At 46.2% G+C, this 16,735-nt stretch overlaps 1 protein-coding gene across 2 annotated transcripts in view; it reads right to left on the bottom strand.

Annotated features, from left to right (window-relative positions):
* Window positions 1-14,862, bottom strand: part of LOC109371494 (major histocompatibility complex class I-related gene protein) — a 19,884-nt gene extending 5,022 nt beyond the window's left edge. Inside the window, exons 1-6 of one of the 2 annotated variants that reach the window (XM_019624048.1) lie at window positions 14,698-14,862; window positions 7,674-7,934; window positions 6,706-6,981; window positions 2,909-3,184; window positions 2,183-2,287; window positions 9-1,016 (exon numbers count right to left, since the gene is read on the bottom strand). In XM_019624048.1, the coding sequence (XP_019479593.1) occupies window positions 976-1,016; window positions 2,183-2,287; window positions 2,909-3,184; window positions 6,706-6,981; window positions 7,674-7,934; window positions 14,698-14,752 (1,014 nt within the window). In that variant the 5' untranslated portion in view covers window positions 14,753-14,862 and the 3' untranslated portion in view covers window positions 9-975. Of the gene's footprint in view, window positions 1-8; window positions 1,017-2,182; window positions 2,288-2,908; window positions 3,185-6,705; window positions 6,982-7,673; window positions 7,935-14,697 lie in introns of those variants that run through there. The other variant, XM_019624049.1, reaches the window with a different exon arrangement.
* Between the last annotated feature and the right edge of the window lie 1,873 nt (window positions 14,863-16,735).

The raw sequence follows: 16,735 nt of genomic DNA, 5'->3' as shown, positions 1-16,735 counted from the left end.
GGATCAAGGGGGTGTTAGTGCTCACAGTGGGGCTTTTATTTACTCTTTAGTGCAAATGTATGGAGAATAAACATATGTATAAAGCATATGTATAAAGGCCCATCTACAATAAGCCAGTAGAGGAAGGACAGAAATTAGAATTGAACCCTTTTTTAAAAACATAAACATACTATCATTTTTATATGAAAAGATGGCACGGGGGTCTAGATCTCTATAGTTCCATTGGAGGTGATAATATGCCTGGTACTTATGGTTCTTACTCTCCCAGAAAAGACAGAATAAATGAGATCACCTCCACAGATCCAACCAGGCATACTTCCAAGGTTCCAAGCTACAGGCAGAGATGCCCTTAGAACAGGGCAGTTTGGCTTTCTCTCAGACCAGGAAATACATAAAATGATTCGGCAATTCACAGGCCATTGTGGAAACTTGACGGCTACTCTCATGGGTGGTCCAACCCTGTTTGTAGGGTCACAGTCACAGCATCCACACTATTCAAAGCTCTTGCATAATAAACATTCTTATGAAAGATGCAACAGGCCATTTTATGATGTAGTGAGGTGCCCTTCACAGGTAGAATTCAAGTGGAGGCTGGATGCTCAAGTCAAAGGCACTGGAGAAGACATTTCCTGCCCTCGACTGGAAGCTTCCTTCCAGCTCGGAAACGCTCTAATTTATTTGTAAATCATCACTGGCAGATGGGATGGAGGGTAGTTGTGTCATGAGACAAGCTATACTGAGAGCCAAATGTGATACAGGAGTCCATCAAAGGAGCCTGAAAGCCGACAGTCTTTTTGGAGCCAAAGAACAAAGAAAACTTTATGGCTCTATCTTCTGCCATAAATGCTCAATCCTGTAACATCCATGTCTGTTGTGGGTGGAGTCAAGAGCTTTGAGCACTGAACTGGAGTCCATTGGGGACGCAGGAGACCATGGTTCTCAGAGGAATGACAACTGGACAACAGCTATCTCCAATCATTGATCTGGTGTTGGAAGGTAGATGACTCCCTTTTGCTCTGAAAAGGAGACTTTTCAGTCAGATATGTGCATTTTTCCTTATAGCTCAAAAAAAATTATGAAATGTTCCGCAAAATCTAAGAAGCTGGCATTGACACTTTTAGTCTGCATTGTCAAGATTCTCTCAGTACTCGACAGATTTTAACTCAAATTCACAAACTCCACAAGATAAAAAGCAGAAACTCACAGTGTGTATCATTCTTGAGAGGAGTGTCAGCAATTCTCATTTATGGATCAGGATTACTGCTGTATTTTATTTATAAAGAAAACATGAGAATGACCTACTAACTCTCTGAGTTGATTTTCTAGGAAAGGGGTTGGTTTTTACCTTGGTCTAATAACATGCTTTATACCGTATCATTTGAATTGGGGTTGAAGTGTGTGGTAACAAAGCAGCACCAAACCCCTGGCCCCCACTGGGTTCACACCCATATTCTAGGTCTCATAGACATTAGGCTGTGATCACTTTGAGCACCTACTGAAGCCTCGGGGGTGGGGGGTCTGGGAATGACCACACTAGACAGCAGGGATCACATCTGTCTTTTGCATTGCTACATCCCAGCATCCAGTCAGGGCCTAGAACATAGTAGGTATTTAATACATATTTATAGAATGAATGAATTTTCCCCCCAAGGTATCAAGAGCCTGTCTCTCGCCCATTTATCCTTCCCCCTTTCTTTCTCCCAAGTCTCATTTTCCATGTCTACTCTTCAACATTTCAGGTACTAAAAGATGAATTTAGAAGGAAATGGCCTTTCATATGATTGGGGCAGAAAAATGTTTGTCAAATGGGAAAACTTACTGATACCTCCAAACAAAGGGCAAAATTAAAAGTCAGCAGTAATTAATAATATAGTTTGGAAAAAGACGAATCCAGATCACTCTATCTTCTCTGACCCCGCTTCTAGGGGGACAGTTCATCTGGACAGGAGTTGAACTACTCTCTTGATGTCAGGCATCACCTCACCTGTGAAACAGACCCCTCTCCTTACAAGCATTATCCCTGGTGTGTGTTCCCTGTGTGGCGGGAGAGGTGTTCCAAGTCCTTCTGCAATCACAAAGTGAGGCCCAGCCCATTCCTAGATGGAGCTGAGAGGCAGGTGCAGATACTAAAGCTTGTGGAGCCACAGGAGCAGCCCCTCAGACCCTTCCGTGTGCCTCTCACCTCGGTGCCTTCTTCTCCAGACCAGGACGCCAACTCCAGCCAGGGCAACGCCAAGGACAATGGTCCCAGGGACAGCTTTCATGACCAGAGCGCTAACTCCCCACTCTGAAAGCAAGCACATGAGGAAAAAGCCCTAAGTCCTCCTCCCCTTCTATGTTAACTTTTGGGCACTTATATCCCTGTGATCATCAGGGAGCTAACACCATTTTTCTTACTCTTGTTTCTCGCTTCACAGCCCCAGGTAGGGCAATAATCTAAAACACAGGAACAGCAGTTCTCAAAGTGGGGTTCCAGGGGTCCTCAAGACTCTCAGAGGATCCACGAGGTTTAAGCCATGATTCCCCACCCCACCAACCCCCGCTTTTTTTATCTCAACCTCTCACATGTCCACAGTGGAGTGTTTTAGAGGCTACATGACATCATTGCTCTGATGGTGAACGGAACCAGTGCTTGGGTTTTTCTGAGTTAAAAAAAATTTAAACAAAAATTTTAATTTGTAATACAGTAAAGAGCAATAGATATAACCCATATAAACAAATGCTCTTTGGGGTCTTTAGTAATTTTTACAATTATAAAAGTTTTTATGAGTATAAAGGCGCCCCAAGACCAAAGAAGGAAAGAACCTCTGATTTCAAAGACCCTTTCTAAGGCCCACAGTGATCCGTGCTTGCTGCTAACCCCCCTGCCTCAGTCTCAGTCCCCAGACAGCCACCACCTGGTCCTTACCCTGGGGGACTTGGAGAACCATCTGGACGTCACAGTGCTCCACGTGACAGGAATAAAGGTCACTGTTCTCAGAATCCATCTCAACTGATACCCAGGTCTGGTAGGTCCCATCCCCACTGGGAAGAATGCCTCCAAAATCCATTTCCTGGAGTATTTCTTCACCGTTTTTCATCCAGATCATGGAAATTTCGGGGGGATAAAAGCCATAAGCTCTGCAGAAAAGAGTTGTAATCCCTGGAAAAGTTTCTTTGCGACTTACTCTGACCAGTGGGGGCTCTAGGAAAAAGCAGGTAAAGTTAAACAGAAATATGTACTGAACATACAAATATTAGAACTTGATGACTGGGTTTCTCAATTAATTTTCTTTATTGCAGGAAACATCAAAAACCAAGAAAGGCCCAGAACCCAGGCTCATCAACAGCAAACTTATTTATTGTGTACTTCCTGCTAGGGCAGTGTGCTGGAGAATAATGAAAGTGGAACGGAGCCATGTAACTGAGCTACAAAACGTGTTAAGTGACTCTTCATGATAAGTAATTCAGCAAAAGGCTGGAGATCAGAACTCAACACTCTTCTTCCAATTCTGTGCTCATGCAAACAGATATCAAGCCGTTTCAGCTCAGCTTTGGTGCTGAATTGCCTTGTGTACTCAGGCTGGTACTTGCGTGATTACTGTTTGTCTGAATGTTTTTGTCGCTCCCCCATCCCCCCAATTCATCCTAACCCTCAAAGGTGATAGTATTAGGAGGTGGGGCCTTTGGGAAGTGCTGAACTCATGAGGGCAGAACCCTCAAAAATGGGATTAATGCCTCATAAAAGAGGGTCCGAGAAATCCCTAGCCCCCTTCTAACGCGTGAGGACGCAGCAAGAAGTCAGCAGCCTGCAACCTGGAACAGAGCCCGCACCTGACCAGCCCTCATGCTGGCACCCTGATCTTAGACGCCCAGCCTTCAGAGCTATAAGAAACAGATTTCTGTTGTTCGTACATTACCCAGTCTGTGGTATTTTGTTGTAGCAGCCCAGATGGACTAAGACAGTGATTGTCATCAGACAAAAACATAATCGGTCACATGATGGTGATGCACTTGGAGGGGCTATAGAAATTCCTATCACAGAGGGGCTCACACAGTGACAACAAAGACTTGTCCATTTGTGGCCTGGCTTCCACCTGACCATTCTGCTCACTCCCCATGTGGTGCTGTCCTTTATGTTTCCCTGACACTGGGTCACATCCAAACTTGAGCCACACAGAGCCCAATGCCATGCCCGGGGGAGCTGCTTCCGGCTTGTCTCTAAGACTCGCTTCCTTACCCCACCCGTGCTATCTGCCACCCTCATACACCTCAACAACACCTTCCTTTTCTGTTTCGTGAGAAAAAGGCTTTCCAACATTAAAAAGTCCACATAAACGCCACCACGAGAGAGATTCTGCCTTTTGGCCGTGCCTGTAAGAAATGATCACAGGTCCTTTCCTAGCAGTGGGTTTTGACCAAGGGGTTGAGACCCCACTAGGACACTCATGATAGACAGAGAGGAGGCTTAGAAGGGGGGCAGATACACTGAAGTCACTTCCCACATACCCTAGGTGCCCAAGCTCCCAGTTTCTCATTTTATCCAAAGAGCTCCGCACCTCAAAGAGGATCAACAGGATTACTATTAACCCTCAGATCCCAATTCATCCCATCTTTGTCCCAGTTCTCTACCTTCTCCCCAGTGCTGGATTCACCAAAACAGCAAGCCAGGCAACTGGGGGTTCTCTGTGTGCAGCCAAAGGCTTTGCCACTCATCAAGATGAGAAGTGGAGAGACTCACATGGCCCTTCTTCAGGCCTGGCTAGCCTCGGCCTAAAATGTCTCATGCCACCCCAAGTTGGCCATAGGCTTCAACTAGATCCTGATCTGTCAGACATTCTTCAGTCTGGAGACAATAACAACATTAAATGTGTGAACAGAGATCTACAGTATACACAGAGCCTCCATGTACATTATTTCGCATCAGTTTCTGTGAGGTAGGCATATCACGCCTGTTTATTTTACTCAAGGTTACGGTTTTGTTGGCCTAGCATCTATTTGCCCCATTTTTTCCTGATAACAAGAACCCCATTCTCCTGACAAACACATGCTAGATACTGGAAAATTAGTCTACCCCACCCCAACATGTGATTCTGTTAAGAGATGCCAATCTTAATCCTGCCACCTAAACATAGCCCAACTGTGTGTCGTGGCTATTCTCTCTTCGCTAGCCCCCAGATATAGTCTCTGACCTTCCATGCCCTGCTCTGTGCCCCAGGAGGCTGTGCTCTTCAGACCACTTCCAGGCCTCCCTTGCCCCCAGCTTCTGGCTGGGTCTGGCCCCTGGGTAGAGCATCCTTAGCAAAATAGCATTGACCTGGGGAAGTGAGTGCCGGGGGTCTTGTCCACCAGTTCCCCAGCCACTGCAGTCTGCCAGCGGTTGTGTTTCTCCCAAGCCACCGCTCTTGTTAGGAGGTTTTCCCCGGGTACCAGACCTTGCTGGGCTCTGGCAACAGCAGTTCCTCCCCTGTGCCTTCAGGTCTAGGGAGTGTAATGGCTTTCCTCTGTTACAAATCTCTAGGTCTTTCACTATCCCTTACTGGTTTTATCAAGCCTTACTGTACTCTGTAAATAACCTCATTATTGAATTCTCCTCAGTTAAACCATTTTGAGTATGTCATTTAGTTCTTGCCAGGACTCTGTTACCCATGGCCAATCTTAGAAACTTATCCTGATGGTCACAACGATTAGTGCAAGAGGTGGCACATGATCCAACTGAGGCCAACCGGAGTCCTCCTGTGATAAAACAAATTTTTTGTAACTAGAGCTGGGAGAGAGAAGCCCATTCTTCTAGAATGGTGACGCTAGGAGGATACAAGCTTTGTGTTGGCTGCCACGTCCTCACCTAGAAGAAAGCCATTCAAATCTTGGTTTTAATTCCTCGAGTCCCCACACTGCCCTGATTCTTGCCTTACAAACAGCTCCCCTCTTTGTGTTTAAGCCAGTTTGAGTAGGTTTCTGTTACCCGCAACCATTACAAGTAAGATGGTTATTCAGCTAGTGAGTGGGGGAGTTAAGCTCAAACTCTAGTTATCTGCCTCCAAGGCTGACACCCTTAGAAAACTAGTCCATATTCATGGATAGGCCAGATGCCTCCCAAGGGCCCCACAGCTCTGGAAAGCCCCACCATTAAAGACCACTCCTGTGGGAAAAGGCTCATTGGTCTAGAAGGTTTCCATGGCATGACACAGACATCATTCATTTTGAGTAAGATTATAAGTGAAAGTTCTGTACTAATTAAAAGTTGACCAATTGTATCCTATCTTTACTGTTTAACAGGAGCTTTTTACTGGAAGAAATCTTATCATAAATCCTTTAGTAAAGCAAAGATCCTCTGTTTGTTCTTTGTGAAGTCCAGGTTTTCACTCATATTGGTGTTGTGGGAGCCCTTAGTTAATAAACAACTTGTAAGAATTGTTCTACTACCCAAAGTATTTCCCAACCGATCACTGGCAGGAGATGGAAGGATTTGTGTCGCTGGCTTCCCCCAAAAGGAGGGGGCCATCGAGGTAATTCACTCTGTTAAGACAAGTGAAACTGTTGACTCTTGTCAAGATACTGATAAAAAGTAGCTAGGGAAAGTTTTCACAGGGGCTACAGACCATAATAGTCCAATGAACAAGAAGGATTTCAGAATAGGGTGAATATAACCTAGATTAGAGGAAGTTGTACATAAAACCACAGGTTCTGAGGATGCGAGGACAAGGTATTCTCCCTTCCTTTTACCTGTCCTTTGTAGGGTATCTTTCCCATACTCCAGGAATCTCTTCAACCAGGCGATACATTCTTTTTCCAGCCAATTCTTCTGATAATGTAACTCATGCCGATTGGCCTCCCACGCCCTCTTGGTGATGTGAGCTACATTATCTACAGCCATCCAGGAGAGCGTATTTTTATTGAAGATAATGAAGTCCTCGCCGTCATACGCATACTGCAGAAATCCCGTGGCGTTTCCATCTTCTAGTAACTCACAGCCGATCATCCTCTGATAAGTGTGAAGCCCTGGAACATACGCACAGGCCAGAAAGGGGTCTCAACAGGGGCGTGGAGGTAGGTGCCCAGATGATGTGACTGGGGACACGGCTGGAAGCACCCTCTGCCCCAGAATACAGCACCCCGCAGGCCCACCCCAGCACTGCTGTCTCCAGGAGGTTCCTGTGACATAATTCCATCTATCAACAGATATCTGTGGCATACCTACTGCATGCCAAGAACATGATACTTCCTGCCTTGGGGAGTTATCCTATCATGGGAATAATTCATTGATAAACTTTATAGGACAGTGGACGATGGGGAGCTATTCAGGAGCCAGAAATATCCCTGGAAAAGTCAGTGTCATCAAACATGATGCATAAGAGAGCAGCTCACTAAGGCTGGCCACCAGGAAGTGAGGCCCAGAGTGAACACATGTAGATGGGAATGGAGAAAATACAGGTCAGAAGCTCGAATGAGAGTACAACGGGGATACGGGGGGCACAGGACAAAGGGCTCCTGGGGACAACAGGCAATTTGGAAGATGCACCAGGCAGATGGCAGGCACTGAACCCCATCAACCAGATTGTCCAGGCTTTGCCAAAAGCCACAGACAGTGCAATTCGCAACTGCTCACACGTGCTGTCAGCCCAGGGACCGCTCTGCCAGGGTGGGGACTGGGGGGAGTGGGGGGGGGGACAGCCTGCTGCTGCGTTCACCACCTGAGTGATTGTAGTGCCTCTGCAGGTGCCTCAGCTCCACCGTGAACATCTGCTGCCAGCCCCTCAGCAGCTGAGTGTACCTCTCCCAGTGATCAGGGGCGAGGTTCTCCGCCATCCACGGGGCCCGCGGCTCCTTCAGCTGAGAGACGCTGTCGTATGTGGTGATGGGATGAGAGTCCACATACCCCACTGAAATAAATTCAGGGATCCCATGGCCAGGATCTGAGACGCCCAGGCGAAAATATCGCAGAGAGTGAGTCCCTGGGAGGGAGGCAAAGAGGGAAGGTCGGAGTCACAGACCATCTACACCCATACGCTGCCCTCCCTCTAATCCCCACACCAGTGCTCTGTGTTCTGCTACATCCGTTCTTCCTGTTACAGAATCAGAGCCCTAGGAACTGGGGGTTGGAAAGGACTCGAGAGCTCTAGCCTAAGACTTGGAGCCTTTTCTGTTCAGGTTTGGGAAACAGGATGAAATTTTACAGGTAATCTCAACTTGTACGTGAAGGAGTAAGTGCCGCTCTGGTCTGCGGGGGAAAGGTCCCAGGACCACTCACTGGGCCACCGGGTTTGCGAACACTGATAACCCAACCTCCTATTTTACCAATGAGGGCTGTGAGTGGATAAATGAGGGCCCCCACTACACCCGTGTGTGTGCACATACACACACCCAGGTATCTGGGTACAGCCGTCTAGGCAGAGGGACTGTGCCAAGGTCCTGAGGCAAGGACATGCCCGGCGTGTTCCAGGAGCAGCAGGGAGGCCTGTGGCTAGAGCAGAGGGAGTGACGGGAAAAGAAACAGGTAGGACTTGCTTCCACAGTTATTCATAGGAAAAAAAAACCTCAGAGAAATCAAGTTCCAGGCAAAGAATGTGAGAGAAGAAGGAAGAAGAAATTTTAAAAAAGAGACTGTGTTACTGAGCTAAGCTGGATTGGACAGAACTTCCCTTGAAACCTGAGGCTCCTTTTATGACGTCAGGGGCCTACATCCCTAGTACATGCCAACAAGTAAAAAAAAAAAAAAAGGTATTAATAACTTGGGGCATTACTGCTCAACGGGCGGATTTATTGATTTATTCTAAGTATCACTGACATGATTGCCACACAATAAATATTTATAATTCTCGTAGTTTCACTTTCTTATAAAAGTATCACTTTGTAAAAATCTGCATTATCCAGAGTTACCAGAGGTAAACAGAGAGAAATATGGTCTGTGGACAGTGCTGTCCGAGTCCTTTCCTCCAGCCTCAATCGCGGTCGAATTCCTGGTCTCGGAAAAGTGCTCCCTGGGCTGGCCCTGACTTCCTATACTGCTTGGCCCCTGAAGACCGGCCTCCATCTGCCGGTCACCTGCCCCTCCACCCCTCGTGCAGCTGCGGCCTGGCTCTGCTCCAGGATGCCACAGCCCTCTCCGCTTCGTTTGCCTCGGGCCCAGTTACCCATCTGGTGTGTCCACAGGTATGAGTCACGCTTGCTCCTTAGCTGGCCTTCCACAATACGACCTCAGCTGTGATGCGAGGTTGGTGGACAGATGTTATGTCAGTAACTCAGAACAGCAAAGGCACGGGAACGTCTACAGGGTCCCCTTTCTCTCGTGATACGCTAGGCCTTGTGATCATTTATAGCCTCTGGATATACTGCCCGGATGATCCAATTTATAGTACGACGGAGGTTGCATCATTGGAAAAGACTTATATTTCATCGTTTTTGATCTACTAAAATGGCAATTTCATATGCTTCCATCTAAGAATCTTCTGATTCTTTCTTCTTGTTCCAATAATGATGAAATTAGGTTTCTCTCTTCCTTTCCATGAACAGATTTATCAGCATCAAACCACTTATTGAACTGAAATCGACATTTTAGGATTCGGTCTTCTGTCCAGGCCAGTCCAGCTGCTTCTCAGAGGGCATCTGCTGCCCTGTCCCAACAGACTCCGACAGACATGCTGGGAAGCCTGAGTGCCACAACCAAACCACTTTCACCAGAGGCAGTGGCTACGTAATGGCCTAAGTTATGGTCCCTTTCTACTGTAGATTTAGTAGTTGGCCATTTTTACAAAAGGCAGTGAAAATCACTGGTTATAAAATAATTGGTAAAGTGTTTTCAGGCATTCTTCCATGGGGGGCAATTTTTATTTATTGGTATCTACCATGTACAAGAAATTGTGAGGCAATGTCAGGAAGAGAAATACAAATCAGACACCAGTTCATCCTTCCAGGAACTTACAGTATTACAGGAGAACTAAAGCACGTAGCATCAGTAAATACAGTGCAGTGACACATGGCAGCAAGCAGTAAGTGCCACCAAAGAGGTGCCAGCTCCAGCGGCTCAGAGGAGAGCGAGCCTGCTCTCACGTGAAGCAAGCCGGCAATGTTCTGAGGAGGCGGTGACAAACCTTCCATGAAGTTGGACCTTCCGTGAGCTACGAAAGGGCAGCAGCGCCTGAATCATAACCATGAGAGCTCATTTCTTTACTGAGCACATGCCATGTGTTCCGTATCAGGTGAAGCCTTTGATAAACAGGAGTTCCATGTACTCCTCATAGCAACCCTGTGAGGTGGGTTTTTAAATTCCCATTTCACGGCCAGAAGACAGGGACAGAGAGATGAAGAAAACTGCCCAAGACTATCCTTAGGACCCATTAAGTAGAGGAGCCAGGAATCGCACTCTCCTCTGGCAGATGGGAGGCCCCTCTGCGTTAGGACTACCCAACAGGTCCTCAGGCAGGGGCACTTCCCCCACCCTGACTCTATTTCAGGCTCTTGGCCCCATCCGTTGCTCTCTCCCGCCCCCTGGTGTCAAACATGACTCACTGTCACCGGTTTCCCATCCCAGGAGGCCCAGGCTCCAGACCTTCCCACAAACTGGCTGTGAGCCCTGATTGGCTCACCAGGTCAACAAAGTCCTGATTATCTGTTGGCCCTCCCAGGCAGCCTGATGCCTTCATACAGTCAGAATGATTATAATTCCTGGGAACCACTCTTTGGAATTTCAGGCACCGTGGGAGTGAAGGGGAGAGGCGGATGGTGATATTTTTAGTCAAGAGGGACCCTTGGACACTTCTCAAACCATGCAGTGATGTGGGTGGTCCTATGGGCAACAAGAACAGCTAGGCCCTCTCCTAACCTCCTAAGTACAGGAGCTTACTGAGGGCCTCGGAGTGCTGAATGTGACAGTTTGCCTTTTTTGTTCCTCTTTTGAGGCTACCCTTTTGGGGGTTACCAATGTCTCCTTTTGTATAAGTTTTATTCTTTTCTGAATTTCAGTAGACACAGTCCTAGTTGCTAGGGATGCAGCAGTGAACACATCAAAATCCCAGCCCTCTGGGCTAATTTCTAGAAGGAAGACTGACAATAGATACATATATAATTCAAGATCAGGTAGTGAGACAGGTTATGGAAAAAAAGCAGAGAAAGAGATAGAGAGTGTGAAGAGGGCTGGTCTTTTAGATAGAGGGGCCAGGAAAGTCCTCTCTGAGCAGGTGGCATTTGTGCAGAGATGGGGAACGAAGTGAGAAAGCGAGCCATTGGAGAAGAACCTTCCAGACAGAAAAGCAAGTCCACATCACAGAGGGTGCATGGTCATGTGTTTGAGGAATAGCAAGGAGACCACTCCAGGGCCATGCAGAGCTTTGGAGAATGAATGAATGAGCTCTGGCGGGGTTTTTTCTCCCCTCAGTACTTCTTGTATACAATGATGACCACATGTCTCATATTTCCCAGAAGGCTTTTTCAATTTTGTGAATTTTATTGTTGCTAAATGATTTATTGACATTGTAAAAAAAAATGTGACTTGATACATATATTCTTGAAAGGTTTTCCATAATAAATATAAATTTGGACATCAGAAAGAATGTCCCTTGTCATCTGTTTCAATTTGGGTTTCATAAAGCAAGTGCTTAAAGAGCCGTGCATTTGATCTTTAACTCAGGCCCCCTCCCTCCAGTTCTTGGCAATTCTCTGGGGTCAGAAGATGGTTAAGGTCAATGGATTTTAGTGAGAATAGACCGATATGCCAACTAGTCAGAAGAAAATCTACAAATTATTTGAATTTCTCGGATTTAGATAGATTCAATGTCAACCAAGAAGAAGAGGGCCTTTGGGGAGTAAAACATTGTCTTGGAGAAATTTCTGCTGCGTGTGCCTTGGCAACAGCTCCATGGAAACAGACTGAAGTCTAAAAAAGTCTATAGCGAATGCCCATATTTTCTCATGTTAACTCTTTGAACTCAAGGTCATTTCTAAACAGATCGTCTGTAAGTCTGTCTTTTAACCCTAGCTTGGTTGTCAATTTCGGGGGCTTATCCATCATCAGGCCTTATTTGTGAAGGACTCCTTCATTCGTAAAGCAGAGTGACATAGCAGATTCATACCTCCATAGAATTCTGAATAATATCAAGAAACTGACCATGGTGATTTCACGATTAAACACACAAACCACCTGTGGCTATGCAAGAGAGAGCCTATGCGTGCCCCTAGCCTCATTCCACCCACCCACACCACCAAGTCCGCTTCACACAGGCTGAAATGAAGAACAGGATGAGATGTAAAGCACGAAACATCTTTTTTTTTTTTCATACAAATTCTGCAACTACAGTAAACCACAGTTGCAAATTTGTAGTCATTATGACTGCCCAAGTTCTCTGTGGCTCACGGTCAGAGAACTTCAATTTCTCAGGAACATTACCTTTGAACATAAATTCACTCAGGAGGCATTTATTAAGTACCAACAGGTCACTAAGTAGTGTTGGGGAAATGAAGAGGAGAAAAAGGAAGAGATGTCTCCCTGGCTTTAAGGCGAGCCTTGAAGGAAAGATTTTTATAAATAGGAAATTAAAAAGCTGTGAACAGGGCCGGCTGAGTGGCTCAGTTGGTTAAGAGCTCGCTCAAGTGTTTGAGCTCTGAGCAACAGCGGTTCGATGCCCGGCCTGAGCTGAGCTGCCGCTGAGCTGCCAACCGGTGGCAGGAGGGCTCACCTTAAAAAAAAAAAAAAAAAAGCTGTGAACAGGAGCCATGGGAGTACAAAGGGAGAAGCAGTCTCCTGCAGGCTATGGAGTCAACGAAAGCAACACACTGCAAGTGGCAGTGGAGTTATCTTGACCTCTCCTGGAGTTGTGACCCCAAACACTCCGGAATCTCCTCCCTGCATTTCCACAATGAGAAGCTCCTACTCGGGGCCAGCATTAGGCACAAATACCAAATAGACTGAGTCTTTTTTCATAACCCTGGCTCCCTTCCTTGTCAGCAACCCTGGGTGCTCAAGAATTCTTAGTCAGGGTCCTGGCAGGAAACAGCCTTCACTCCAGATGAGTCACATGAAGACACTTGAAGAAGTGACTCCTTGCAGAGGCATGGGCAAGGTTAAGGCGAAAGTGAGGGATCACGAGGCACCCATAAGCTAGCAACGATGGGAAGCCATTACCACCCCTAGGGATGCAGAGATTAGAGCAGCAAATAGCGCTAGCAAAGCCGAGTGGGAGCTGGAAGCATCAAGATGGGGCTATTCAGCGAAACTATATTACAGAGGGACACAGCTACCACTGGAGACATTACAGAAAGAAGGGGAGGAGGAAGACAAAACCCCAACCTTTCCTCCTTGCTCTCTAATCTCTCTCCTTTCAGTGTGTCCCACTGGGTAGACATCAGCCTGCAAGAGAGACTGGGTGATGTAGTCTGTGTCAGTGGCCGTCATCCTCCAGGGCACAAGACATGACAGAGAAGGAGGACGTCTAAAGAGTCAAAAGGAGAATAACCAACACAAAGTGACTTTCCCTACCCTTTATAGCTGACTGGTTTTATTTCGCATTCCACGCATTACCAAAGTGCCAAGTGGCCACATCCAGAGGCCCTGTGACATGGTCGAAAAGCCCTCGACTGTGGGCTAGGTCTGTGTGTACTTCACACTCTGTTCGTTGTATGAGCTGAGCCAGTCTCTCTGGGCTGGATTTCTTAGCCTGCCACAGGGGTTAGTGAGGTCATCACTTGAAAGATTACGCTTAAGGGATATTGTGTTTGTATTACTGGAGAGTTTTTCAAGGATCAAATGCAGGCAATATATAAAGAAGCTTTTCACCTTCTGGAAATATCACCTTTTCCTCCCTCCTCCCTTCCTCTTTCCATTATCCATCTCTTGCCCTTATTCCCAATCTTTCCTATCTCTGACTTAACTGGTGGGACTTTTCTGGATTAAAATTTCTGTAGAAGCAGGACCTAAGTTTATCTTGCTCACTGTCAGATCCTTCAAAGCACCTGGCACGTGGTAGGCCATCAGCCAGCCTTTCTGTAATGAATACACAGATGATTTGAAAGAGCTCCTTCCTGTCATTTCATGAGTCACTGCCTACGGCGGTGGCTGAGATTGAGTTCTAGACACTGCCCACCAGCCTGCCTGGCAGTGCCAACCTGCAGCTGGAAGAGCAGTTGGGCAGAGAAGCCTGGTGCGTCCGGCCCATGGGCCTTCTCATGTTTTGGGAGCAACTGAAGGCACGGCTTCCCCAGTGACATGGGCCCCTGAACCACGAAGAACTCCTCCTCTGCTTAGGTGACATCTCTTCCATCCGGTACCCAAGTCCAGAGCCATGCTTTTTATCTTTCCGGGATCTTTTGTTACAGGTAGGGCTTGTGGCGAGGAAGAAAACCATCAATAATGCTGAACGGTGGTTCTGTTCCACTGTTCAAGGCCCCTGGGACTCTGATCACATCCCCGCGAGACTAAGCTAGCAAAGGGGAGAAACAAAAGTAAAAGAAAGGATAGAGCTGAAAAGAAGGGGGGCAATGCCGAGAAGGAAAGTGGGGAAGTCACCCGGAGGTTCTTTCCAGCATGGCTTCCACCCTCTCAGGAGGTTGGTGGCACACATGAACTGGAGAACAGCTAGTCCGTAGCTCCTACAAGTCCTGGGTTTAATAAATACACTTTTCCGCCCCCGGCTTCTTCATTTCACCATAAGTTTTAGGAGGACAAGCTCTTACCCCTACGCTGCCTCAGCTTTGCAGTTCGAAGCAAAGAGAACTTGGGATACTCACGGGCAACGCTGTGCTTCACCGTTAATACAATAAGGAGAGGTAACAGGAGCACCATCAGTCCCTCTAAAGTCCTTTCCTTTCAGATTCTTTTAACCAAAACATCGACAAGCCCCCGCGGATCTTTCAAGAACCTAGACTCCGCCTGCTCCTCACAGATTTAGCGACTGCGCGACGCTCAGGGCTCTCTCCCAATAAAAATAGGGACTGTATGCGGTGTCATCAGTTGCTAGGTAGAATAGAGAGGGACGAAAGTGCTGACTGCCTTTCGTGATAACTTCTAACCAATTGCTGTTTTCAGACACTGCTTCCTTTTTTTTTTTTTTTTTGGTGTGCCTCTTGACACTGTTCCCAACCTTTTTTAAAAAAACGATTATTAAATTCTTTTTCAATGACAGTGAACATACAATATTATGTTAGTTTCAGGTGGCCCTGTTCCCAACTTTTAAATATTTATGGAGCACAGCTATGTGCAAGGAGCAAGGGAACACAAAGATTAATCATACCTGGTCCCTCAGAGAGCTCAAAAGGAAAGAAGCCTTTGCTTCTCTCGCCCCGGGTGGATGAGAAAGATTCACACAAGGTTTCCAGGACTCGGAACTCCTTGCTCTGACTTCCTACAATGCTATAGCCCATATGAATGACGTGGCACGTATCACTTAGACTGTCTTGTCATTCTTAGCTAAGGTCTGTCCTCCCTGTCGCTCTCACACCTAGCACAATAAGCTCAAACAATGTTTGTTGAATAAAGGAGAGCAAGAAAAAGGCCTACACGAAGATTCTGAGAGGCATACACTTGGCTTGCTTACTCAGCAATCCCCAGGATCAAGCTGTAACTACACTGTCATCAGGAGAGCATGACAAGTTGGGAAACAGTAGCTTACACTTGTGCAGGGAGGTGGAGGACAGGCCCAGACAAGAAAGCGGAAGTAGAGGTGACTGGGAGATAAGTGGAGGCAAGGCCATGAGGCAGGCCTTGGTTCAGGGACCTGGGTTTGCATCATAAGGGTCCTTACAAGAGGCAGGCAAAAGTGTCAGAGTCAGGGAAGATGTCACAGTGGCAGCAAGGTGGGAGTCGTGCCATTGCTGGAAGGGAGACAAGGCATTGCAGGCAGCCTCTAGAACTGGACCGAGAAGGAACAGATTCTTCCTAGAGCCTCCAGAAAGAATGCAACCCTGCCCACACTTTGATTTTAGCCTGTGAGACCCACTTTTGGACTTCTGACCTCTAGAGCTATAAGAGAATACATTTATGTTGTTTAGGTCACTAAGTTTGTGGTAATTTGTTATTGCAGCAATAGGAGGTTGTCACTTGTTGGGATTTCATGGCACTATTATCACATACACATAATCACTAGTAGTCCTCTTAAGCCATCCCAGGTAAACCTCTAATTTAAGAAAAGACAGTGGACTCGCCCTGCCGTCTAAACTTGAAGTTAAATTCTAAAACCTGCCCTATGTAGAAATCCTGGAGCTGCTTCTGAAGATTATGTATGTATGTTGCTCAGCACAATGTCTGCTGCCTAGTAAGTAATTGTTACTAGCAATCATTGTTACTATTATTGTTATTCACTACTTTACCACCAGAGTGTGGTTTTTCCTTCCCTGTGCACCAACAAATTCATAGAGATGGTAAAGATCTTACCTGTCTTCCTACAATGGTTCAAATTCACTGTTTCGTCAAGAGGTTCATTGAATTCCAATAACATATTTTAACTTTTAAAATGCACCAACATCCATTCGTTTATACATTTCTAGCTTGCCTTACTCTAAAAATCACTTAAAACGGCTAACTTTTGTTGTGGTTTTGCATATGTGGTCACGACTTTCTCTCTTCTCTTTAAAAATTTTTTTTTTTTACTTTTTGTATTTCTGATTATCCAAGTGAACATTTCATTGTGCCAAACTTCAAATAATTTATTTTTTTCTATGTATACAAATGAACAGAGTTGAAATGATATCATATATACACTTTTGTCTTGCAATCACATACTTGAAAATAACATTTCCAAGGACCATCAAGTGGATATTCTATAAATTC

The sequence above is a fragment of the Hipposideros armiger genome, unplaced genomic scaffold, assembly GCF_001890085.2.
Source record: "Hipposideros armiger isolate ML-2016 unplaced genomic scaffold, ASM189008v1 scaffold_573, whole genome shotgun sequence".
In the NCBI taxonomy this organism is placed as follows: domain Eukaryota; kingdom Metazoa; phylum Chordata; class Mammalia; order Chiroptera; family Hipposideridae; genus Hipposideros; species Hipposideros armiger.
The sequence above is the reverse complement of the archived record's forward strand: the minus strand, read 5'-3'. Positions and strand labels throughout refer to the sequence as shown.